At 37.5% G+C, this 25,112-nt stretch overlaps 1 protein-coding gene across 1 annotated transcript in view; it reads left to right on the top strand.

The window, feature by feature from the left end:
• Nucleotides 1-8,257: 8,257 nt before the first annotated feature.
• The window catches only part of LOC103029971 (transmembrane channel-like protein 3), a 37,166-nt gene continuing 20,311 nt past the window's right edge, over nt 8,258-25,112 (top strand). The window contains exons 1-9 of the mRNA XM_007258164.3: nt 8,258-10,187; nt 11,609-11,755; nt 17,286-17,361; nt 18,844-18,925; nt 19,326-19,432; nt 21,022-21,120; nt 22,519-22,661; nt 23,098-23,245; nt 24,126-24,169. Of these exons, the coding sequence (XP_007258226.3) occupies nt 10,081-10,187; nt 11,609-11,755; nt 17,286-17,361; nt 18,844-18,925; nt 19,326-19,432; nt 21,022-21,120; nt 22,519-22,661; nt 23,098-23,245; nt 24,126-24,169 (953 nt within the window). The 5' untranslated portion in view covers nt 8,258-10,080. The remainder of the gene's footprint in view (nt 10,188-11,608; nt 11,756-17,285; nt 17,362-18,843; nt 18,926-19,325; nt 19,433-21,021; nt 21,121-22,518; nt 22,662-23,097; nt 23,246-24,125; nt 24,170-25,112) is intronic.

Genomic DNA, 25,112 nt, shown 5'->3' with positions numbered 1-25,112 from the left:
CTCCGGACCCATTCGTCCCTGGACTCCCTGTACATCATCACCAACCTACACTTTGCCACCTTGAATTCTTCGATTACTGAGGACAGAGGGAGCTGTAGCTGACCCTCCCTAATGTAGAGCCCTACTGACGTGAAGCTAGGTGGTACTCCCAGCCACCTTCGAAGGTATTTGTTCACAGACTTTTCTATTCCTTCGACTGATGTCATGGGGACCTTGTAAATAGTCAGTGGCCACATCAGCCTTGGCAGCAAACCATGCTTAGATTAATTTCTGTAAAAAAAAAAAACATCCTAAGGGAATAATGTAACAGCTTATATGTGTTAAGTGAAATGAGGTGGAAATGACAGATAAAATGTAAAAAAGAACAATTAGTCTTGTAAATTTAGTTTGAAATCTAATGGATCTCAATACTACAATGGTTATTTAAACATATTAAGCTGTGTGAGTTGAATTTGTATCACTCAACTTCACAAGGCCAAAAGTGCACATAATCTAAGAACCACCCTTATACCAGTTCCACTATCGCTGTTTATTAAAAGATTTTGAGCTAAAAAAGACGAAAAAATAAATGGTTTTCAGGAGTCCAGTGCTTGTTTCACTAGAAGAAAATGTTTTTTTTTTTTTTTAAGAATTAAAGTTTTGTTTACTTCGGCACCCCCAAGTGGCAAGACCTGCGAAATTACTTGAGTCCCCTATTTTCGGCCATTTTACATTCAGCTTAAAATAAAATGAGCTTTTAATTTTTAATCATAACAACTCTTAACCTGATATTGGTGGCTGATAATGTGTGTAATAATGCGTAATTTCGAATCGCTGGGCTTATTTATTTGTGGGCTTCTTTGTCTGCGCTGCCTATTGGAGACATGGTGTTTCTGCACTGTGTCTATGGCATCCAGTGGTTTGTAAGAGCTGCATCGTTGCTAAGTTACCTGTATGTGGCGGAGTAATACATGGAGAGCTTTGGTTACAGTGCATTACCAGCTAATAATGTCACAAATAATGTCATAAAGCGCCTCTCAGCCAATCACATTGCGGGATCGGAACTGACTGTGGTATAATCAAGTATTTATGTGTTGATTGTAAGCTTTCAATGTTAAAACAGAAAGCTTTAATATCACAACACACACAGGGATATATTTTATTAGCTCAGATTCAATCAAACGCACCAAATTTGATTAGACGGTGCTTCACAGTACAGATGAACAGTGGCCCAAAACACACTGTGAAAGCAACCCTGTTTTCCAAGGCAAAGAAGTCAAATATTTCACAAGATAGGATTGAGTTTCTAATAAAATGGCCAGTAAGTGGAAGTACAGTGAAAGTGCTTCTAATAACGTGGTCCAAGTACTAATAAGGTACAGGAAATGGGTTTTTTAATAAAGGGTTTTACTGATGTCTTGTATGTTTAGCTCCACTAGATGGCAGTACATCATAACACATTATAAAACCCCTTTAGGCTCAGATAATCCCTGTAAACTCAGAACACAGTTAAATTCAGGTCATACAAACCCCCCCTTTGTCGCAGCACTGTGTTTCCTTACAGAAGCCAAGTCATGCTGAATCATTACAGTCTTGCTGGTGCTTCTGAGAAATTAAAAATGAATCTGAATTAAAGATGAATCATCAGTATAATGAGATTTTCTTTTGGAAGAAGGACACAATACGGCCGAGTCATATTAGTCACAACGTTGTATACATCAAAGTAGAACTGCAGAGAGATAATATTTTAATCAGATCATAAAAACGACACACTGCTGATTCATACTGGAATAAGATCACTCTACAGAATTACTGTTATACCATAAAACATGCACACACTTCAGATTCATACTGGATTAAACTAACTTCGTATACATTTCTGACTAAATGTAAAAATTGTCCACTTTGCAGATTCAATTATATAAAATTGCTCCACAATAAACTATGTTTGTAAAACCTACACAAGCTGCATAGTACTGGGTTAAAACACTGCAAAGATTGTAAACTAGGCAGAAAAGTGCAAGAACGAACTTTAAAAGTTAGCTTAGAAAAGTGTGCTTATAACGATAGGGTCCCCCATTCATTCCAAGGAGGAAAATTTGTACAATAATTTACGTAAACCCTTAATCGAATCAGTTCACACAGAATATCATTTGAAACTTCGTAAAACCTTTTACGAGTATTCTCATTTAGGAATTGTAGAGCCATTTAAAATTCTTGACAAAAGTTTACGGTCACTTTTGAATGGAATCCTATGGGAAAATGTACGAAAACTGTACAAAGTATCGTTTCAAAAAGCACAAGCAACGTATTCAGAATAGGTCCAGCAATAGCAGCATGGTTGTAACTTGAAAGCTGTAGGACGAGTAGCGTAAAAAAAATGCAAATAGAATAACAATTAGAAGAAGATTAAGAATAACAATAAGTTGGCATTTTATCATAATAATAATAATAAGGAGAAAAAGATTAGGAAGAACAGTAAGTTGGCTTTTCCAAGCCAATAAGCCAATTTAATAATGCAGATTTATAGTGGATAATTCCATGTTTTTTTGTTTAGAATGTAAAAACTAGCCAGATTGCAGATTCATACTGGATTCATACAATTAGTAGATCATACAATGGTACACACACTGCAGATTCATTTGTAATACAGTAAGACTGTACATTTTTAAAATCCCTCCACAGTTAACACTGCCGGTTGTAAAAACTGCTGATCCATAGTTTAATTTGCAGATATTTTGTTCAGTATGCGAAAATAAGTCACACTGCATACTCATACTGGGTTCAAACCAAGCTGTAAAACTAGATTCTAACTGGTTAATCTCAAATCTCAAATAAACACTACTTTGACACACAGTAGATACATACTGGATTAATTTTGTTAATAACATTAGGGCAGGTATCAGCTACACTGATCATGTAGAAGCACTTTGTAGTATAAGTAAAGACTGTAGTCCTTCTGTGTCTCTGTATACTTTATTATCTTTCTCTCACTCTGCTCTTTAATGGTCAGAACCCCATAGTGTAGACCACCACAGAGCAGCTATTATTTGGGTGATGGGTCATTCTCAGCACTACAGCGACACTAATAGTGTCAGTGGATCAGAATAGATCAGACAGAAGTGCTGCTAGACAGAAAATAGTCCACCAACCAGGATTATCCAGCCAACAGTTTCCTGTGGGCAGCGTCTTGTGAACTAGAGGTTGATCAACAGAAACTGTGCAGCAAGAGATGAGCTTCTGACTATTGGTAGACAGCTTGATAGAAGTGTCTTATAGAGTGTCTGTGTATAATAGTATCTGCCATGCTGAATCTTTGTGCGGTGTCTTGTTCTGTGGAAAGACAACAAATGGTCAATATGTAATTGACTATTTAATTACAAATACATTTTAATTAAGGGTTAATAATGTCTGTAAAAACGGATCTTTTTTTAATAGCTACTATGCATATTGCTTTTTTGCTGTTGAACACCAGTATCACAGTCCTCACTCTATCAGCCTGTAATGTCTTTGACCTGTCCTTTAGTTGCAAATCCACTTTATTGTAAAATAGATAAAGGCCAGTATTGTATTTATAGAAGGGCACGGCCACCCCACCGCTGGATCTTTCACAGCCTCGCCATTCAATTTACCCCGGCTTGATTGTGTCTGAGAGTTATAGCGACGGCTGCTGTCCTCACTCATGAGCTCCCTCAGTAACCATAAAGACGATGATGATATTCTCTCCTGCCATCAAGTAACAGGACTTGTTAAAAGCTGGATCACTGGGCGTGACCTTGAATAGACACGAGAGGTCACAAATCAGGATTTTTATATATTTACTGCACACTTTTAAAAGCCCATTTAATGTAGTTCCACTGTGCTGGTTGATGCAGTTTGTTTTAGTCATTTTCTAGACATTCACCAATAATCAGACATTCAATAGGGGAGCCATAATATTTGCTTGCAGTTCTACATGTTTGAATTCTTCATCATTACTCTAATATTGACATGCAGGTATAGACAACCTTCTGAACACAAGACAGCTAAAGAATATTACACTAAACATGGATGGTTGACGCTTTCTGGCACACACTATCAATCTGCGCTCAATCGCCCATAATTCACATTGCTTTGCCATGAGCACACTGGCCTTTATTCCATCTCACTCACAAGACAACACCTCGCAACATATACATCTATGGCTGTTCCCAGAGGTAAAACTTCATGATCATTTTACAAACTGCAATCCCATGACTTTTGGCATGGAACCCAAAGATCACGCACTAAAACACTAAACACATTTTTGGTGGCTTCCACGTGCCATGTTCAAATGTTTGTGGACACCCTTTTATAATGAATGCATTTATTAAACTATGTAAATTTGTCCCTTTTTCTGACTTAGATGTGACTTAAATGCACATACAAAGCTTGTCTGGTCCCAGTACAAAAGCATTTCTCATCAAACAGAACTCTCCGGAGCAGAAAACCTTGAACCTATCGGCGCGATTTCTAATGCCAGATGTGGTATAGAAGCAGTGATGACATAATTACTTTGAAAAAGTAATATGCTTCCTGAATACAGCTGCAGTAAAGGCCTTGCAAAGCAACCCAGTCTTTGGTGATGTCATTGCCTGCAAACGATTCTTTAAAACGAAAATTTTAAAAATTAACATTTTATTTTTGGTAAAGGTAATTTGTTCAATTGCTTATGAGCCCCTGAAATGAGAAGGTTTTGTCGAAAAATGACTAATTCCTAAACACATATGATATTTTTGCTCAACCCTTTAAATTAAACCTATAACTTCAATTATATCTCATGTTTTGTTTTAAATCCAGGGTGGTTGCATGCACATGAAGATTGTTGTCACTGTCCAAATATTTGTGGGCCTAACTGTAAATATAGTTTGCCATTTGAGGGCCCCTTTAAATTCTGTAACAGGAACTCCTACTGATTGATTGTTTTGTCCCACACACTCCAGTATGATTCATTTAGATTCAGTTATGTCCCACCCTGAGAGCTGATATCTGAGCTTTTTACCTCCCTTTAGACACCAAGGCACAACACAATGGCCCAATAAACCTAAATCTAATATGATGAAAGCTACAAGGTATTTTTAGAGTAACTGTAAATCCTATTAGCATTATCCTTTTGTGTGCAGTGTGTGTGCGTGTGTGTGTGTGTGTGTGTGCAGTGTGTGTGATTTCAAATCTGCATTCAGAATTATTTTCACTCTTTTCATGTCTCTTTATATACTTTCAAATTGACCAGGTGACACTACAGACCAAAGTACACTGTGTGAATAAAAGAATTGTGACACTTGATCTTTCGTTGTTTCATTATTGGATTAATTGTCTCTACTGTCCAAAGAAATATTTCCTCTAGATGTTGGAACATTGCTGTGGGGATTTGATTGCATTTAGCAACAAAGGCATTAGTGAAGTTAAGGCATTGGATGACTACCATACACTCTCATCCCCCAGTTTCAAACTCATCTCGTTAGTTTAGGATGGAGCACTTTTAAAACAGAAAGTCCTATCCTGTTGGCAGTATTTCTTTGCATAAACTAAACTAGGCTAGACTATATTAGAACCTGTGTGCATATGCGCATCTCATCGCAATGTGCTGATTGTGGACTTTATGCTGGAGAACAGAGTGGACACATCCCTGAGCATGAAGCAGGAGACAGTGGAGAGAGTGGGCAGCTTTCAGTGTCCACATTTCTGAGGATCTCACCTGGTCACCTGAGCCCAACAACACCTCCAAGAAGGAATGGTCAGATTTGAATGCAATTCAAAAGGAAGTCAAAGGTTACAAGGAACTCACTAGTTCAAATCCTGGTCATGCAGCTTGCCATCAGCTGCCAGCGCCCTGAGAAAGCACAATTGGCCCTGCTCTCTCTGGGTGGGTAGATGGTGCTCTTTGCCCTCATCACTCCTAGAGTGATGTCGATCAGCTGAGTAGCAAAAAAAGGTTACCAGAAACAATAAATTGTTAGTAATTAAGACTGGTGTGGGCAATATTTGTCGTATTAAACATATAGAAGTAGTGTGCAACACATGTTTAACGCAACATGCCAGGTGTCTCATCATGGAGTTGTAGAAGTTCCTAATAGTATCCTGCGATAACCCATCCCATAAAGAGTTCATCATATATGGAGTTTATTACAGGTAAACACACACACTTAACACTGACTTTGAATGTATGTTAAAATAATGCCCTGATTTTTTACCCGTTTCTTTGATTTTTGGTTTTCATTTAAATTACTTCCGTCTGTCAATGTTGTTCAAATGATGATTACATTTCCATATATTGCATATATTAATTGTATAAATGAAAGAGTCTTTGCTCGTTTATTGCCATTTTGCTCCATGCACCGTCTGCTTTATATCACTGAACAGCAGAATGAAACGGACAGCCATAGCTGCATATGGCACATTACCACATTATCATGCAGGAGCTTTCATTTTCTCTCCCTAAAGAGGGGCATTAACTCTTACTTTCTTCTACACAGCAATGTTCTACAATATAAGTAGACCCTGAGGCCCCTTTATGAGGAAAACTGGATGTATTAAAGCATGTGGGTCTGCTTAAAATTCTATTCACATATACAGAGGAAATACAGTCTGTCTATTTAAACCTTTGGACAAAAGCTTATAGGGTCAACTTCTCTCATTCAACATCTCAGAACTGTGAAACTGAAAAAAATAAGTCTCTATTGTGTACATATGTTATTGAGTAAAATTAGCAAATGAAGCTACAGAAAATATACTTGCCAAATGTATTGTATTCAATTAAAATAAAATGTCTTGAAATAACACTTAAAAAAAAAACAATGGCAACAGAAGCGAAAATAACAGTTAATAACAGAATACCAAAAGATATATGGCTAATGTTAGAGCAAATATTGAATTATATGTGTTTACACAGTAGGATGTATGTGATCCAGAGGAAGACAGGCTCCACATTCCAGCCACAAATAGACTTACACTACCTTGGGTTTAAGCAGCAGGAGGCAGCACAGGACATGGAAAAGAGATGAAAGGACTCTAGTAAACCCCCTTTTACACCAAAAATCAATTTTTACATATGAAAATTTAAAGGCTTTTGCCCATTCACAAGCTTCTGCCAGTTCACAGACTTCTGACCATTCACTGGTTTCTGCCCATTTACAGGCTTCTGCCCAGGTACAGGCTTCTGCCCATTCACAGGCATCTGTCCATTTACAAGCATCTGTCCATTTACAGGCATCTGTCCATTCTCAGGTCTCTGCCCCTTCATAGGCTTCTGCCTCTTCACAGGCTTCTGCCCATTCACAGGCTTCTGCCCATTCACAGGCTTCTGCCCATCCACAGGCTTCTGCCCATTCAAAGGCTTCTGCCCATTCACAGGCTTCTGCCCAGCCAGATGCTTCTGTCCTTTTACAGTCTTTTGCCCATTTAAATCCTTCTGCCTAGCCACATATTTTCTGCCCATTCACAGGCTTCTGCCCTGCCATAGGAGTTCTGCCCTGCCATATGAGTTCTGCCCATTCACAGGCTTCTGCCCATTCACAGGCTTCTGCCCATCCACAGGCTTCTGCCCTGCCATAGGAGTTCTGCCCATTCACAGGCTTCTGCTCATTTACAGGATTCTGCCCCTTCACAGGCTTCTGCCCATTCACAGGCTTCTGCCCTGCCATAGGAGTTCTGCCCATTCATAGGCTTCTGCCCATTCATAGGCTTCTGCCCATTCATAGGCTTCTGCCCATTCAAAGGCTTCTGCCCCTTCACAGGCTTCTGCCCCTTCACAGGCTTCTGCCCATTCACAGGCTTCTGCCCATTTACAGGCTTCTGCCCATCCACAGGCTTCTGCCCTGCCGTAAGAGTTCTGCCAATTCATAGGCTTCTGCCCCTTTACAGGCTTCTGCCCATTCACAGGCTTTTGCTCATTCATAGTCTTCTGCCCAATCACAGGGTTCTGCCTAGCCACATATTTTCTGCCCATTCACAGGCTTCTGCCCATTCACAGGCTTCTGCCCTGCCATAGGAATTCTGCCCTGCCATAGGAGTTCTGCCCATTCACAGGCTTCTGCTCATTTACAGGCTTCTGCCCCTTCACAGGCTTCTGCCAATTCACAGGCTTCTGCCCATCCACAGGCTTCTGCCCTGCCATAGGAGTTCTGCCCATTCACAGGCTTCTGCTCATTTACAGGATTCTGCCCCTTCACAGGCTTCTGCCCATTCACAGGCTTCTGCCCTGCCATAGGAGTTCTGCCCATTCATAGGCTTCTGCCCATTCATAGGCTTCTGCCCCTTCACAGGCTTCTGCCCCTTCACAGGCTTCTGCCCATTCACAGGCTTCTGCCCATTTACAGGCTTCTGCCCATCCACAGGCTTCTGCCCTGCCGTAAGAGTTCTGCCAATTCATAGGCTTCTGCCCCTTTACAGGCTTCTGCCCATTCACAGGCTTTTGCTCATTCATAGTCTTCTGCCCAATCACAGGCTTCTGTCCATCCACAGGCTTCTGCTCATTCACAGGCCCAGCCAGTTTGCACAGCCAGATGCTTCTGTCCTTTTACAGTCTTTTGCCCATTTAAATCCTTCTGCCTAGCCACATATTTTCTGCCTATTTACAGGCTTATGCCCAGATACAGGCTTCTGCCCATTCACTTGTTTTTTTCCAGTTTCGCAAATTTACGGGCTTCTCCCAGTCACAGGCTTCTGCCCAGCCTCAGGTTTTTGCCCTTTCACAGGCTTCTGCCCAACGGCAGGCTTCTTCCTATTTACAGGCTTTTGTCCAGCTTTTCCATTTGTCCAGCTATTGTGCATTCAGAGGCGTCTACCCAGAGACAGGTTTCTGCCCAACTACAGGTTTTTGCTCGTTCACAGGTTTCTGCCCAGGCAGAGGCATCTCCTCACCTTTATTCTTCTGCCCATTCACAAGCTTCTGCCCAATGATAAGCCTTTTGTAGGCTTGTAGCTTTTGCATATTTACAGGCTTTTTTCCAGGAACAGGCTTATGTCCAACTTTTGCCCTTTCGGAGGCTTCTGCACAGGTAAAGGCTTCTGCTAGCCACAGTTTTCTGTCAATTCAGAGGTTTTAGCTTAGCTTTTGTCCATTCACAGGCTTTTTCACTGGCTTTTGCCCAGACCCAGGCTTCTGCCCAGCTTTTGTCTAAATACAGGCTTCTGCCGAATAACAGGCTTATTTTAGCCACAGGCTTCTGGTCAGCTTTAAACCTTTCAAAGGATTCTGCCCAGGTACAAGCTTCTGAATGAGCCAGAACTGGATTGGTTGAATGGTGATTTTAATGTTATAGCTGAATGGAGTAGGCTTTAGTTGAGATGTAAGATAATTGTTTCTAATAAAGCGGCCAATGAGCATTCAATTCTAATCATCCTATATATGGACTTTTCAAATGATGGACGTTATGGACTTTAATGGTGTGTGGATCATGGAATGGATGAATTCTCTTTTCTTTTAGCTAGGCTTTTATAATCAGTCCTGCTGAGTTGTTCTAATGATGTTAACATTCTCTATACTTCATATATGTAATCAGTAATAATTAAATCCCTTTACCCTTTTAATGATTTATCACTGTACTCGTCCACTACCCATGTCAGACCAACTGCATGTCTACCAGACTGACCACTGGGCTGTCCTGCTCCTGCTATCTGCGATTATATTGGTTTTCTATATATTGTGGATACAAGATTCCTGTAAAGCGGCTTTGTGACAATGTCAGTTGTAAAAAAAAATAATAATAAAAAAACATAAAAAAATGTGATATAAATAAATGACATTTATCTGACTTTCAGCATTTTTTTTATAGTTCCCATTATTTGTATTCAAGAAGAATCTTTAAATAATTGTTTTGCAGTATACATTTGTCTCATTACCTCCAGGGCAGAACTATAAAAGCAAATCAGTGTTGGCCCACTAAGAGGTTAATATGCAGCACTGGCCCTTTAAGAGACTGAAGCAGTTGTGATTGGACAGAAGTGGGTTTGCTTAAACTGACAGCCAAGAGCTCAGAGCAGCCTTTCAGTACAGCATCGAATCAGACAGGTAGCTGCACACACACAAACACACACACATTAACACATGCACACTCAAAGGAAAGTTTAAACCCTGGAGTCATGAGTGAAACAGCAGCACTGACCAGACCCCTAACATCCTCCAAACGGCACAAAAGTGTGAGGAAGAGCTGCAGAAGGATTTATTCACCTTACCAGGACAACACAGGGTGAGTTTTACATAATTTATTATAATTAGACCTGCAGAGTCTATATTCAATATTAATAATGTGGTTTTAATGTTATGGCTGATTGAGATGTAGGGTGGGTGATTCTAATGAGGTGGAAAGTGAGTAAAATCACAATATGAGAGTTTCTGTGAAAGTGTAAATACGTACGTTCTAAAACCTGCCTGTTTGATTAATTTAGCACATTGCATATTAAATAAATAAGCTAGCAAATAAATAAATAATATACGTGAAGTGTGCAAAAGAAAAATCATATTAAACGTTAAATTAAAAAAAAATAAATAGAAATGTTTATGATTAAGTTTGGTTCCTGTTAAGGTGTAACGTTTCTATACCTGTTTAATAGGTTTATTCTCTTGTTTATAAAAAAAAGGTTTCTACTTAGAATGCTTAATAAGGCAGTGTGTCAAATCTTGTTTTATTCTCAATTTTATCTCGTTTTGCATTTTTATATAGACATTTTTAATTCTATATTGATTGTATACTGTTTGTCCCATGTTGCATAATGTAAAGATAAGAATAAAAAATACATAGGAATCAGAAGTTTATAGAAATTGGGATTTAAAAGTAGTAATTTTAACGTGCACTGCAAGTAACAAGAATTAGGCAATATTAGTATGTTGGATATAAAGTGCATTATGTGCAGAAATGTCCAAACATGTAAATACCATTATCTGTCAATTATCTTTGCAGTTCCAGTGCCATAGAATCTAAAGAATTTAAATGAAAAAAGAGGTTAATCATAGCCTTCCACTGGTAGGTGTAATGTGTACATCTCTGTATGTGAGCATTTATTTTATTAAAAAATATATTTTGAGAATATTTATGAGGTTTATGTATATTTATACTTGTAAAGAGCCTTTAAAGCATTAAATACAACCGATACATCATATAAGAGTTCTAAACCAATTCAAATGCATACAAATGCGAACCAATAACATTATGTGATGTTTCTACATATTGTTTCACACATTTTTAAAAGCTTCATTTTAAGCCACTAAACATAAATGCACATAAGTGCTGAACATAAATGCACACACATACAGTAGTTTATGTGGCTTCAGGTACGTGAAATGTCTTAAGAGAATCATAAAGTTAATAATCATGCCGTTTTACATGCAATCATCGCGCATAAAAAAGGGGCCTACCTTTTATTTGACAGTTTGATGCCATAATAATTTCTGTGGCCATAAATCAAAGCCAAAACATTTTATTGCCAAATAAAAAGAATGTAGCAGCAACTGTTAGGGTTCACATGTTGAAAGGCTTTAAAATGTGTAAAAAGTAAATAACTGCTGATCACAAATTATATTATTTCAGTGAAAGATTGCTAAAGACAAAGATTCTAAATGTTTAGTCATTTCACTATTTTATACATTCTAATTTAAATATCTTCTCTCCAGACCCTCCGATGATGAAGATAAGGATGAAGAGCGGGTGGACAGTAATGACCCCGAAGAGCTTTTCCAGAATATTCAGGTACAGAAGGAAATCATCGCCAACATACGAACACGACCGTGGCCAATGCGACGCAAACTCAAAGCCTTAAAGTGAGTGAGTACCTGCAGGGGTTAAATGTATTTACTGTATTTGCTTGATATGTTTATGTTATGCATTTAAATGCACCCAGTATAAAGCAGTGTATTATGGAATGTAGAACTCAAATGAAAAAAATGAATAGTAATTTATTTATGTAATAATTAGTGGTGTTAGTTGATTAAAACCTCCAATAGATTCCCAGCCTTTGTAAACTTTCTGTAACATGATTACTTTGCAACTTTCCAAACTTTAAAGAATAATCGCAATAAAACATTATGATCTGTACATACAGCTCTGGAAAAATTAAGAGACTACTTTAGTTTCTAAATCAGTTTCTCTGATTTTGCTATTTATAGGTATATGTTTGAGTTATTTATATAAATATAAATATAAACTTCGAACAACATTTCTCCCAAATTCCAAAGATAAATATTGTCATTTAGAGCATTTATTTGCAGAAAATGAGAAATAATAAAAAAAAAAGATGCAGAGCGTTCAGACCTCAAATAATGCAAAGAAAACAAGTTCATGTTCATAATGTTTTAAGTGTTCAGAAATCAATATTTGGTGGAATAATCCTGGTTTTTAATCACAGTTTTCATGCATCTTGGCATGTTCTCCTCCACCAATCTTAGACACTGCTTTTGGATAACTTTGTCACTCCTGGTGCAAAAATTCAAGCAGTTCAGTTTGGTTTGATGGCTTGTGATCATCCATCTTCCTCTTCATTATATTCTAGAGGTTTTCAATTTGGTAAAAACAAAGTGGTCTCTTATTTTTTCCAGAGCTGTATGTAGACAATATATATTATAATTGCATTATTTGTATACTCGTTACATAAAACAACCACAGGAAGTACCAGAGCAACCATTTGATATCAACCATATGAACCATTTCAAACAACTACCAAGACACAGCTTTGCAAGGTTACAGCACTACAAAAGCAGCGATATCATGGTTAACACCATAGCAACCACTAAGAAACACCTTAGCACCATCACAATTTTCACTTAACAACAACTCAGCAACCACCTTTTTTTAGGCACCTTAACAACCACTTAAAGTTGATGCAGGCTAAGAAAACTAGTTAAATAATTAGTAATTGGTTTCACATTAAATACTATCTCTACTAGTTAAGATGTTCTTAAGAATACAAAGCTTTTGGGAAACGGCCCATCTCAATAAACGGACACTATCACTTGCATATTATCAATGTTGTGCAGCTAAATTATTTTAGTATGATCAAACTGAGCTTAATTAATTATGTAGCAAAAGGTTATTTAATTTGTGAACTCACAGCTGCAGCATTAAGTGCAGTGTAATGCTAACAGAGCGTTGCAGGGTAAATACACAATTATTACTCGTTGGGGATGAGCAGCAGCCGTGATTATTACCTCGCAAAAAATGCTAATGGTTGCTAAAGCACACTGTGTTCCTATGCATGCACATTTAACTGTGTAGTATACAGCTCTGGAAAAATGAAGAGACCACTTCAGTGTCTTAATCAGTTTCTCTGACTTTACTATTTATAGGTTTATGTTTGAGTAAAATGAACACTGTTATTTTATTCTACGCACATTTCTCCCAAATTCAAAATAAAAATATTGTCATTTAGAGCATTTATTTGCAGAAAATGAGAAATGGCTGAAATAACAAAAAAATAAAGTTTCATAAAGTTTTAAGAGTTCAGAAATCAATATTTGGTGGAATAACCCTGGTTTTTAATCACAGTTTTAATGCATCTTGGCATGTTCTCCTCCACCAGTCTTACACACTGCTCTTAAATAAAGTTATGCCACTCCTGGTGCAAAAATTCAAGCAGTTCAGCTTGTTTTGATAGCTTGTGATCCCTCTTGATTATATTTCAGAGGTTTTTAATTTGGTAAAATCAAAGACAAAAGATCAAAGATAATTTTTTAAACGCTCTTTTCTTTTTTCCAGAGCTGTATATACATATAATTACGCAGCTGGCTCCTAAACAGAACGACAACTGGCACACTGGTTTATTTCCTGTTACCCCCAAAACACCAATTCACAATTAAGAGAATAAGTACTGCCCGCGCAAGGCGTATTTTTTGCACCTTTACGATACCAAAGACTAGGGCTGGGCGATATGGAAAAAAATCTTATTACGATATAGTTTTTCATATCAGCCGATATCGATATGTATCACGATATAAATCAAATCACTTTCTGTTACACTTAAAGGTTTCTATTTTTACTCAGAAGTGACAGAATAAGGGAGTTACGGCCAAAATCACTAGCAGGCTCAGAGCCTTGTGGACAGACACTAGGATGTTAACATCTTGCCAGGTGGGTACAGCTTTTAAATTAATTTTAAAAAGGGGACAAATATATAAACTAAAAAATATGTAAGACCCTTTACATTATATGTCTGTTTAATTTAAATTGCAATAACACTTTATTTATTTTTATAAAATTATATTTAATCAAAAGATCATTCCCCTCCCTGAATGCAGGCAACTACATAAAGCAAAATACAAGAGTATATCACAGTGTTCATTTTGACAGGTGATTTTGATACAGTCTTAGTCTTTTCACTAAAATGTATAATAGTTTTAGTTACATTTTAGTCTATCGGATATTATTAGTTTTAGTCAGATTTCAGTCTAGTTTAATTTTGGTCATATAAAAAGTATGTATTACATATGTTTTACTGTTTTTCTATTTTCTATTTGTTGTAATTTTAGATAATTTACTGCTTATGTTTTTTTTTAAATAAGAGCCTTTAGTTTTTTTTTTCATTTAAATTAAGCTAACATTTAAATATTTAAAAAAAAAAGTGGCCTATAATGGAGGTGGGAGGAATAAAGTCAAGTTTCTGAAATGATCCACTTCTACTGCAGTACAGATTTATACTAACATTACTGGCTTTCAGTAGACTAGACTTACATTACTTAAGTGTATTTAAAACTCCAGTTCAGTAACAGCAATGTTTAGCTCAGTTCAAATACAGCTAGACAGATTATATAATCTTCTGTATTTAGTAAAATATCCAGCATAACAGACTCTCTATCTGTTAAAAACTATAAAACACAAAGACAGAGGAGAATGCTGCCCTCAGGGTTTTCTAACAGAAACAGTGAGAGTTAGGAAAAAAGATGGAAAGTGCTTCCTTTCTGTGTGTTTATATACTAACCCCTCACTCGTGCTGAAGTTAACCTTAATTTACACGAAACGTGGATTAACACGGCTAACGTGCGTTACCCATTAGTTTATTAGAATGTAAAAAGCAGTGAAAGCATCTTAGCTAATGATGACAGATTGCACAGATCCCTTTTACACCTAAACATCGCTAACTTTAAACTGGAGACAAGCTAATCTAACTAGCAGCAAACAGAGCAGCGTTTACCTGCCTTCAGAAATCTGAACAAGCTCACCTCTCTAAATATCTTGGAGACGCATGCCTCATATTTAAAAGGTGAGTTTTCCAGTGTAGCGCCGCTGAATAGTATAAATGAAGTTTATCCAGTAAATGGGAGAGAAGGAGCCGCTATGTGAGGAGTTCAGAGTGGAGGGGCTCGGGGGGTGGGGCGGAGGGGGATGGTGGAGAGGGGAGGGGAGGGGTTGTACTGGGCTGAGCAGCAGTTCAGCGTGCTGCCTGATCTCGTGCTGCGCCTTTTCACAACGCTACTTAAACGGGAAATAGAAAATTTAGTTTATCGAATTTCTCGCCCCGACTTATCGCGATATATAGTTTCCTCGATAACTATCGATATCGTTTTATCGCCCAGCACTACCAAAGACACAACTGACATTCCCTAAATCCGGCTGTGCGATGTGCAATTCACTGCTGCGCAATAGATCGCTAAAATAGAGCCCCATGTTTTGTTATTTATTTATTAATTTGCTTGTGTTGTTTGATCCAGTTGATTTTTTAAAAAACAGTTACTTACGTATATATAACCTAAGTCACATGTAGAGCCTTTTATATATTGATTGTTTGCAGTTTGTCAGTGACATATCATTAAGTAAAATCAATTTTTATGCATTATCGCAGGAATTTATGTGGCATCTTAGCCATAAATTCCTGCTACATGCTGACCACGTGTCCCAGCAGTCGTAAGCACTACTATATAAAAAGGATTGAGACCGCGCGCACCGTTTTATTCATCCCAAGGTCTGCGATATTCAGACCCGGCAATAATGCACAAAGCTGCTGACCGGCCGACTAGCCCTGCAACTTTTACCCAGGACCTGACAAGTTTATTGCTGTCCATAAGCAAGCAGTAGATGCAGCGCTTTTGCGTTTGGTCTCTGATATTAAGCTCTGACCACTGACCCCTCCCCCCCCAGCCTGAGAAAGAACAACCAGCAGCCTATAAATATATCTAAAAAGGCTCTTCCCAGCCTGAGCCCTTTATATTCATTTAGCCTGTCCGTTTGTCCCCTCATCGAGCTCTCACGGTGCAGATAATGGCCTGCTGTAATGGAGTAATGCAGTAATGTGTTTATTACCCATTTGAGGAGAGAGCCAGAATGGGGTTTTTACAGGTTTTTTTGTGTGTAAAACTTGCATTGAGAGTAAACCCAGCTGAGAACGAGGTGTGAGTCCCGAAGGAATGCCTACAGTAGTGATGAGGCCTGTAAGGCAGTAAAGCTCAGTATTAATGGCTTCATCAGAGCCTATCACTGCAGTAAATCCCTGCTAGGATCACAGAGAGGAATAATGTGTTATTGCCCAGACTGCTGATTCTGGAAATCTGCATGTGTGTGTGCACATCTATCTTTTTATGTGTGTGCGTGTGTGTGTGTGTGTGTAGGTGTGCTTGTGTTTGAGATGTATACATACGTGTGTGTGTGTGTGTTTTTTGTTATAGATATACATGTTTAGAACCGAAAATGTAATCTAGGACAACCAAAGGAAAATTGGCATCAAACAAATATGTAAAAAATACTATTAAATTAGGTCAGCCACTTTTGTTGTTTTGCAAAATTATTGTCATTGAAGCTACAAAACACTGCATAGACCTCCTAAAAATGTGCATGGAACTTCCCACATTGAATGTGGGTTTAGTTTCTGCCACAGACTCTTGATTGTTTGCATTTATAGAGACACATCATGACACAAAGTAGAAGGAGGAGGAGCTTCAGGTAAGTTCCTCCTCCCAAAACAGTCTGGTGACACCCAATTTCAAGCCTCACTCGAACTCCAGATATTCACAACGTCTTGCCATGAGTATGCTGGCCAGTGTTCAATCTCACTCACAAGATAACACCTCACAACTTATACAGGTGTGTGTGATCCCAAGCTGTCCCCCAAAAAACACTTCATAATTAATTCATGTACTCCTGTGCTACACTTTTGACATGTCGGTGTATATAAGGTTTTATTATTTATTTATTATCTCCTAAAATTGCTGCTTCACAGGAAAATAAAAAGGAACATAAACAGACCTTAATTGAAAATTACAGTTTACATAAAAAAATGGCATTATTTTCCAGAGGCTCAAGACTTTTGCATATGGGACACAGACATGACCCCATATTCTAATATGTGCGTGTAATTGTTTGTTTCAGGCAGGCCAGAGAAATCGTGCTGAAGTATGAGGGCAGACTGACCAGGACTCGGGGCTACCAGGCTGCAGGGGCAGATGTATGTATAAAAATACTTATTTTAATTCAGTTTAGCTACTCTCAGCTCCCATTCTGTCAAAAACTCCTGCCAGGGATGATGTGTTTGAGGTCAAATCAAATCTCACAGAAAAAGCATTTCTATTGGTTTTATGTTTAATAAAACTGGAGACAGTATAAAAAACAGTTGCAAGGTTTACACTATGTCAAAAAGTAAAACAGCTATAATGGAGATACAAGGACTTGCATGAGACTACATTATTTAGTTACATTTAATAATTTATGAAAATGGCAGTATGAACTGTAGACGTTTAAAGGTTCTCTTCTTGTATTGGTTGTTAATGTGTTGGGTTAAGGTCCTGCACCTTTTCATGACTCACTCTCTCTCTCTCTCTCTCTCTCGCCCTCCTCCTCTCCCCGACACTGTGCTCAGATTTACGGCCTGGTGTTACGGCTCGTTTTAATTAAAATGTTCCAGTGGCATTCGCAGAGGCTACCCAGGCAGCATTAAAATTAATTGACTTTTCAGCGAGTGGATCCGATGATGAATTATTAATTACGCTGATGGCTTCTTGGTTTATTGAGATCCAAAACAATTCACATTTATTTGGAAAATGTGTGCTTTTCTTGGGTGTCTTATCTCCAAGATTGAAACACATCTGGTTGATGCATCATGAAATCCATTATGCGGTGTGTGTGTGTGTGTGTGTGATGAAAGATTGTAAAGGGCAGTATGGCTCAGCTATATCCTGTATACTGGTAACAATAGGCCTGGCGTGATTATTACATTTGATATTGCCCGATCACGATCTACTTCATTATTATTATTATTATAAACTCAATACACAGAAATGTGTTTTCATTATTACAACAAATAAAGTGAATAAGTGAAAAACATGTTCACAGTTAATTAATTGTTTAAAGGGAGGAAAATGTCTTTCCAATTTAATCCAAATGTATTTAATCCATTTAACTAAAGACACATCTGATGTACAGCTCTGTAAAAAATAAGAGACCACTTAAAAATTATGAGTTTCTTTATTTTTACCAAAATAAAAACCTCTGGAATATAATAAAGAGGAAGATGGATGATCACAAGCCACTAAACCAAGTTGACCTGCTCGAATTGTTGCACCAGGAGTGCAGGCATAAAGTTATCCAAAAGCAGTGTGTAAGACTGGTGGAGGAGAACAAGCCAAGATGCATGAAAACTGTGATTAAAAAACAGGGTTATTCCACCAAATATTGATTTCTGAACTTCTAAAACTTAATTTCTTTGCATTATTTGAGGTCTGAAAGTTCTGCATCTTTTTTGTTATTTCAGCCATTTCTAATTTTCTGCAAATAAATGCTCTAAAAGACAATATTTTTATTTGGAATTTAGGAGAAATGTTTTCCACAGTTTATAGAAAAAAAACAACAATTTTCATTTTACTCAAACATATACCTATAAATAGCAATTTTGTATTTGTATAAAGCTGAATGAGTTTGTTTGTTTTTTCAGCTGCTGAAGAAGATTTCAAGAGTTCTCTACAATATTCTTGTGTTGTTTATTCCATGGGAGATGAGGATTAAAAAGATTGAAAGTAAGAATGTTTTACAGTGTATTTTGGTCTAATCTTTTATTACGATGAGTATTTAAAACTTAACTGACATACACTGGTATTAACAAAAGTTTGGGCATCCCTGATAATTTTCATGATTTTCTTTTATAAATCATGTGTTGTTCTGATCAGCAATTTCAGTTAAATATATCATATAGCAGAGGAAAACAGTGATATTTAGGAAGAGAAAAAAAATTATTTACAAAATTAGGCGTAGTAACTCCACACCTCCTCTCTAGTTAGTGAATGGAGCATCACAATTCCAGAGAACACAGTTTCTCCTATGCTAGTTGCCAGTGTTCAAGTAGCTAAATCTGGAGAACACTCCACATAATTTCTGATCTTTGTTTTGGAGTCAAAGTGCGTTTTGCTCTGTCTGCAGGTCACTTTGGATCTGGTGTGGCCTCCTACTTCATCTTCCTGCGGTGGCTTTTCGGCATTAATATCGTCCTCACCATAATGACTGGAGCATTTATCGTTCTGCCTGAGGTTGGTGATTCCTCATACTTTTCATTACCATGTTTTAACAAATAAATAGTTTAAATTGAGCAAAGGTTCATCGATTTATGAAAACAGCTGGACCCCTTTTTGGATGTCATATATTGAAACTTGCAAAGTTTGTTGAACCATAAGCAAAATATTCTCTATCATATAAAATGATTATTTACACATGTAAAGGAACATTTCAATTTTCCTTCATGTAATGGTAAGAGCAGAATCTTTTAAAAACGTTTTAAATTGTCTTAAATTCACTGTAAATCTGCTGTAGGTATTATATTTTTAGATGGTGCGTTTAACGGCAATGGGAAAACACATACAAACGTTAGCGGCTAGTTAGCTAATGTTACTGGGGAGAGAACTAAGGTTAGCGGAGTTAACATCAGCGGCGAGCTAGCTAACATTAATGGGGAGAGAACTAAGGTTGGCGTAGAGTTACCAGCAAGGTGATTGCCTCTATAGCCCTATCCAGACAGGACTAGTTTCTCAGGGGGTCCTGCGATAATTTTCCTTTTTCAATGAGGGCTCCTCTGTAATTTTATTCCTCTGAAAAAGCTAAATTACCTAATTTTTGGCGACCTGTAATTTTTTTTTACATTTTTAATAAAATTGCTATTTGTCCACTACTACGCACTGTAATCACATATTGGGCGCACATTTCCATGGAGATCCACGTAAATACAACAGCGAGTGGACATGGAGGAGCTACTGAACGCGATGTCATGTCACATGACTGAGAAAGCCAAAAGAACTCACTGGCCCTCCTGATTTTTCAATTGCTGTCCGGATGCAAGAGTTTTATCACTGAGTTGAAGTGTGAAATATTTTTTACAGATGTTCCCCTGAGAAACTAATCCTGTCCGGATAGGCCTTAAGTTGGCCTTACCTGTAAACAGACTCTGCGCTTAACAAAAGGAAACCTTCCAGTTATATTTCAATCAGAAACTGGTCTCCTCATAAGCAACTCATATCCGTCCAAATAAACAACTTTTTATTGCATGAAGTGTCCAAAAAGTGCTAATGTTCCTGTACCGAGGATGGTGGGACCATGTTAGTCTGGAGCCTGGCACTAAATAAAAGTTGTTGCTGGGTTAGTGCAGATTGGGTTTTATTACATTTAATTTTACTGTTGTGTCGATAAAAAATTTTAATGAATTTTTTCTCTTAAAAGAGCAGAACTCTACCCCTAATATTGCTGTATTATTGCAGTATTTATTTGTTTATCTATAAAAGATAGAATTATATAGAATTACTGCAAAGAAAGTTCTTAGCTTGTATCACAGCTGCCTTTGTTTCGCTAGGAGTAGAAATTTATGACATTAATACAGAACAGCGGGTGTTAAAATGTTATATGTCCCTTTAAACTCGACCATCAAAAGTTTGCTTTGTGTTTGGGGGCTTTACTGTGACCCCTCATCTGCGGCTGTGGTGTTTTGTCAGTAAAAACAGGTGAGATTTATCTCCTCTCTGACACAGGGACACAAAGCAATTTCCCTGCGCAGGTACCAGCTGTTCTCCTCTATCATTCATCCTCCCTCTGTCCCTCCGGTTCTCTCTCTCTCTTTCTCTCTCTCCTCCAGCTGCTGGCCGGAGCTCCGTTTGGCACCACTCGCAGTAAGACCATCCCTAAAGACCAGGTTGCCTCGGCTCAGGACCTGGACACCATCTGGTCACTTGGGGCAAGACTTATTTTTTTTCTATGTTATGTTAAAATATACTGATATACACTGATTAAGCATAACATTATGACCACCGAGGAGGTTTTTGCACCCATTAATCCTTTTTTTTAGCGCCACTGAGCATATAGGACACATTGTAGTTCTATAATTACAGACTGTAGTCCTGTATCTCTTTCTCTGTATACTTTATTATCCACCTTTCACCCTGGTCTACAGTGGGCAGGATCCCATAGGAAAGACCACCACAGATCAGTTATTATTTGAGTAGTGGGTCATTCTGGCGACATGTTAGTGTATGTAGTGCTGGCATGAGTGGATCAGCCACAGCAGTGCTGCTGGAGTTTTTAAACCCTTTAGTGTCACAGCTGGACTCAACAGCATCCTGTGGGCAACATCCTGTATGATTTTACATCTAAAATGTGGAGCAGCTAGGTAGGAGAGTCTTTCAGAGAACCTTGTGTTTAAAACAATGTGGTCCTGTATGCTTAATGGCGCTGCAAAAAATGTATAATAAGTATATAAACAAAACTCACAAGCAATAACTCACAAATTTAAATCTTTTGTTTGTTTATATGTTTATCCATACATCTATCAATTGTTTTTTTTTATATTTGGTGTATAATAATAAAATATAACTACTTAATTATCCTAGATATGCTTTATAATATTATTCTTTAAATAATTATATAATATATAAATAATTATTATGGTAACAAATGTGCCATGACTCAACTTTGTTTTGGATGTTAATTTTCTGATATTTATACTTTGGATGATTTACTTTTGTATGTTAAAAGATGTTAAAAGAATTCAGTTCTAAGAAATAATTGCATTATAACTTAATTTTTAATATATTTTTTTATATATTTATTTCATATGCATATGTTAAATATTACTTTTTTCATGTAATTGTCATTCTGGGTACCATTATATTTATAACTTTATTCTGAAAATTATTTTTAAATTACTTTTAGTCTGAATGTTAATTTTTAAAGGAATGTTTATAGCAATTGTAGAAATAATTGTAAAAAAGTTTGTTCAGCTTTTTGTAACTTTACTCTGTATTAATTTTTTTTGTAGAACCTAAATATTATGGTAAAAAAAAATCTTTAAATCTTAAGATTCATCTACATCTTTCTACTGATTAGGGATTTTTTATTTCAGTGTATCTGTACTTCAAATCTATTTGTTTAAATGGTTTGAGTAATTTTTAAATTTTTAAATATCATTATTTACTAGTTCATATTTCTTCATAATTTAGAATGTATAAAAAGCTACTTAAATACTGCACAATAAATAAAAACAAAATAATGAACTACACTTCTGAATGATGTATGACTCTATGTTGTGCCTATTTCTCTCTCTCTGATTCAGTGTTTTATTGTTATTTAATTTCAGGGCTATCTGCAGTACTCAGTGCTCTTCTATGGGTACTATGGGAATGTGCGTAAGATCGGCAGCGCTGGTTACCGCCTGCCCCTGGCCTATTTTCTGGTTGGAATGGCTGTTTTTGCCTACAGTTTCATCACTCTGTTAAGAAAGTAATCATTAGAGTAATCATTATAATCACTGATTATATAAAATATATAGAATCAATAGAAAAGATAACACTGAGACATCAGTCATGTAATTGTAACAGCACATGAAATGAACTTTATTAACTGTATTAATCTCATATTGAACTTGCATATTAGACAAAAAAAGCTTATGGAAGAATTAAGTTTAAAGAAATATTGCACACTTTCTGTAACTCCTATAAACTTAATTTTTAACTTCTTGGGTATCATTGGGTTCGTCTGCTTTATGATATATTTAACTGAAATCACTGATCTCAACAACCAATGATTTATAAAGATTTATAAGCGGTGCCTAAACTTTTTTTATACCACTGTATATATACATATACATTTTTTAAACAAAGAAATTATAGATCCAACCTTTAAAGTCCAGTGCTATGCTGTGTTTCTTTCCTTTCAGGATGGCTAGAAACTCGCGCCTGAGTCTGGCCAGCGCGTCCGACGAAAACTACACCTTCTGCTGGAGAATCTTCTGTGCCTGGGACTACCTGATCGGCAACCCCGAGGCCGCCGAGAGCAAAGGAGCGGCCATCGTTAATAACATCAGAGTGAGTGCTCCCCATAACACACAGCAGCACCCGCTGCGCTCAGTCTCTCAGTGTTCATTTTTCCATGATCCAATTCATTACAGCGTTATCCACCCATGAGCTTTATGTTCTGTAGTATTAGTGATGATTTCCCCAAGGGGAGCGCACCATTAGGGGCTTATTACACATCAAAAACACTGTCATGCACTTGGAGATTATTGAGTTCTGCATGAGTGTGTTTGATTTTACAGTAAAAAAAAAAAAAGTTGTAGAATTTTTTAGGAACACCCAACAAAAGCACTATTTAACTTACTGGGGAAACAATGCGCTTTACATTATATAAGGAATAAAAAAGTGTAAAAATAGGTGTTGTTCCAGCAGCTTATGTTGTTCCCTTAAATGAGCTGCCAGTGTACCTTCACAGCGTGCCGCACTGTTAAGATGCATACACACAAGTCAGAGCTCACCTGGCTCTTAAAGGGAATGACAACTGGCACACTGATTGGTTTATTACACGTTACACCCAAAACACATCCATGATTAATTAAGAAAATTAGTACATGCCTTTTGCACGTTTCAAACTGCGCAAGGAGTATGTTTTGCGCCATGCGATACCATAGACACACCGACACACCCTAAATCCAGCTGCAAGATCCACAATTGACTAGTGCACTATAGATCGCTAAAATAGGGCCCATAATGAGCAATATACATACTCCTATACAGTGATTTTTGGCATCTTAGTGTATTACACACAGTATATGCAAATGACAACTTTGCAGGGGCATTTAGTTTGGATTTGTTTGCGTGTGATGTGTGTTTTTTGTGAATCTGCTTTTCCTTCTTACTGTTAAGTGAACATTTCTTTTGTCTGAAACAGTCTTGACTTACGGTTTTGCAGGAAGCCATTGTGGAAGAGCAGGAGAGAAAGAAGGAAACAAGCCTGTAGGTGCCTTTTCCAGTTTCTGAGCATTTTTCTCTGTATCACTTTTTATTAAATGTACATTCATTCATTCTTATAAAATAGTTGCAAACTAAAGGGAAGTCATAGAGCGACTCTATCGATTGATAGCGAGTTATCTTCAGTGTCAAGTCACATTTTTGTCTTGGTGGAGACAGCCAACAAATTTGTGTGTGTAGTGGTCTTCATTACAGACACTTTGAAAGCCCAACATTATGTTGAATGCATTAATGCTCCAGCATAAATGACCCTACCTTTTTTCTATTTTTTATTATTTTATTTTTTTACCCAACCCACTCATTAGGACTCCTCCTATCACTAGTGATGCCCCAACACCAGGAGGGTAAAGACTAGCACATGCCTCCTCTGATACATGTGAAGTCAGCCACCGCAACTTTTCGAACTGTGCAGCATCACAGCACACTCAGAGGAAAGCGCAGCGACTCGGTTCTGATACATCAGCTCACAGACTCCTTGTGCTGATTGACATCACCGTAGGAGTGATAAGGGGAAAAAGTACGATCTACCCACCAGTAGAAAGCAAGCCGGGATAACCGGGATTCGAACCAGCGGTCTCCCGATTATAGAGGCAGTGCTTAGCCATTTTTAACAGTTTTTTTGTTTCTGGTTTCTTTTATCTTTCTTCTGAACAACATTGCAATCCAACACATCCTTAAAGGTGCAGTTTTTTTTTTTTTTCAACTTTTTTAACGGCAGTCTGGTTTATGTTGAATTCATTCTTTATAGCTGCACAGCAGTACAGTGGAATTCAGCCTTCACATTTTACCCATATATGGCAGTAAACACATTTATTAGTGACTACGGGCAGTGAGCACACAATTGTCTTGCTGGTACATGCCTTTTTTTGCGTGTTTCTACCCACGGGAAAATACATTTTTCACGTCTTTAAGATACCCTAAATCAAGC

Source organism: Astyanax mexicanus, chromosome 16 (assembly GCF_023375975.1).
Source record: "Astyanax mexicanus isolate ESR-SI-001 chromosome 16, AstMex3_surface, whole genome shotgun sequence".
NCBI classification, from domain to species: Eukaryota; Metazoa; Chordata; class Actinopteri; order Characiformes; family Acestrorhamphidae; genus Astyanax; species Astyanax mexicanus.
Note: the sequence above shows the minus strand (reverse complement) of the source record. Positions and strands in the feature narration are given on the sequence as shown.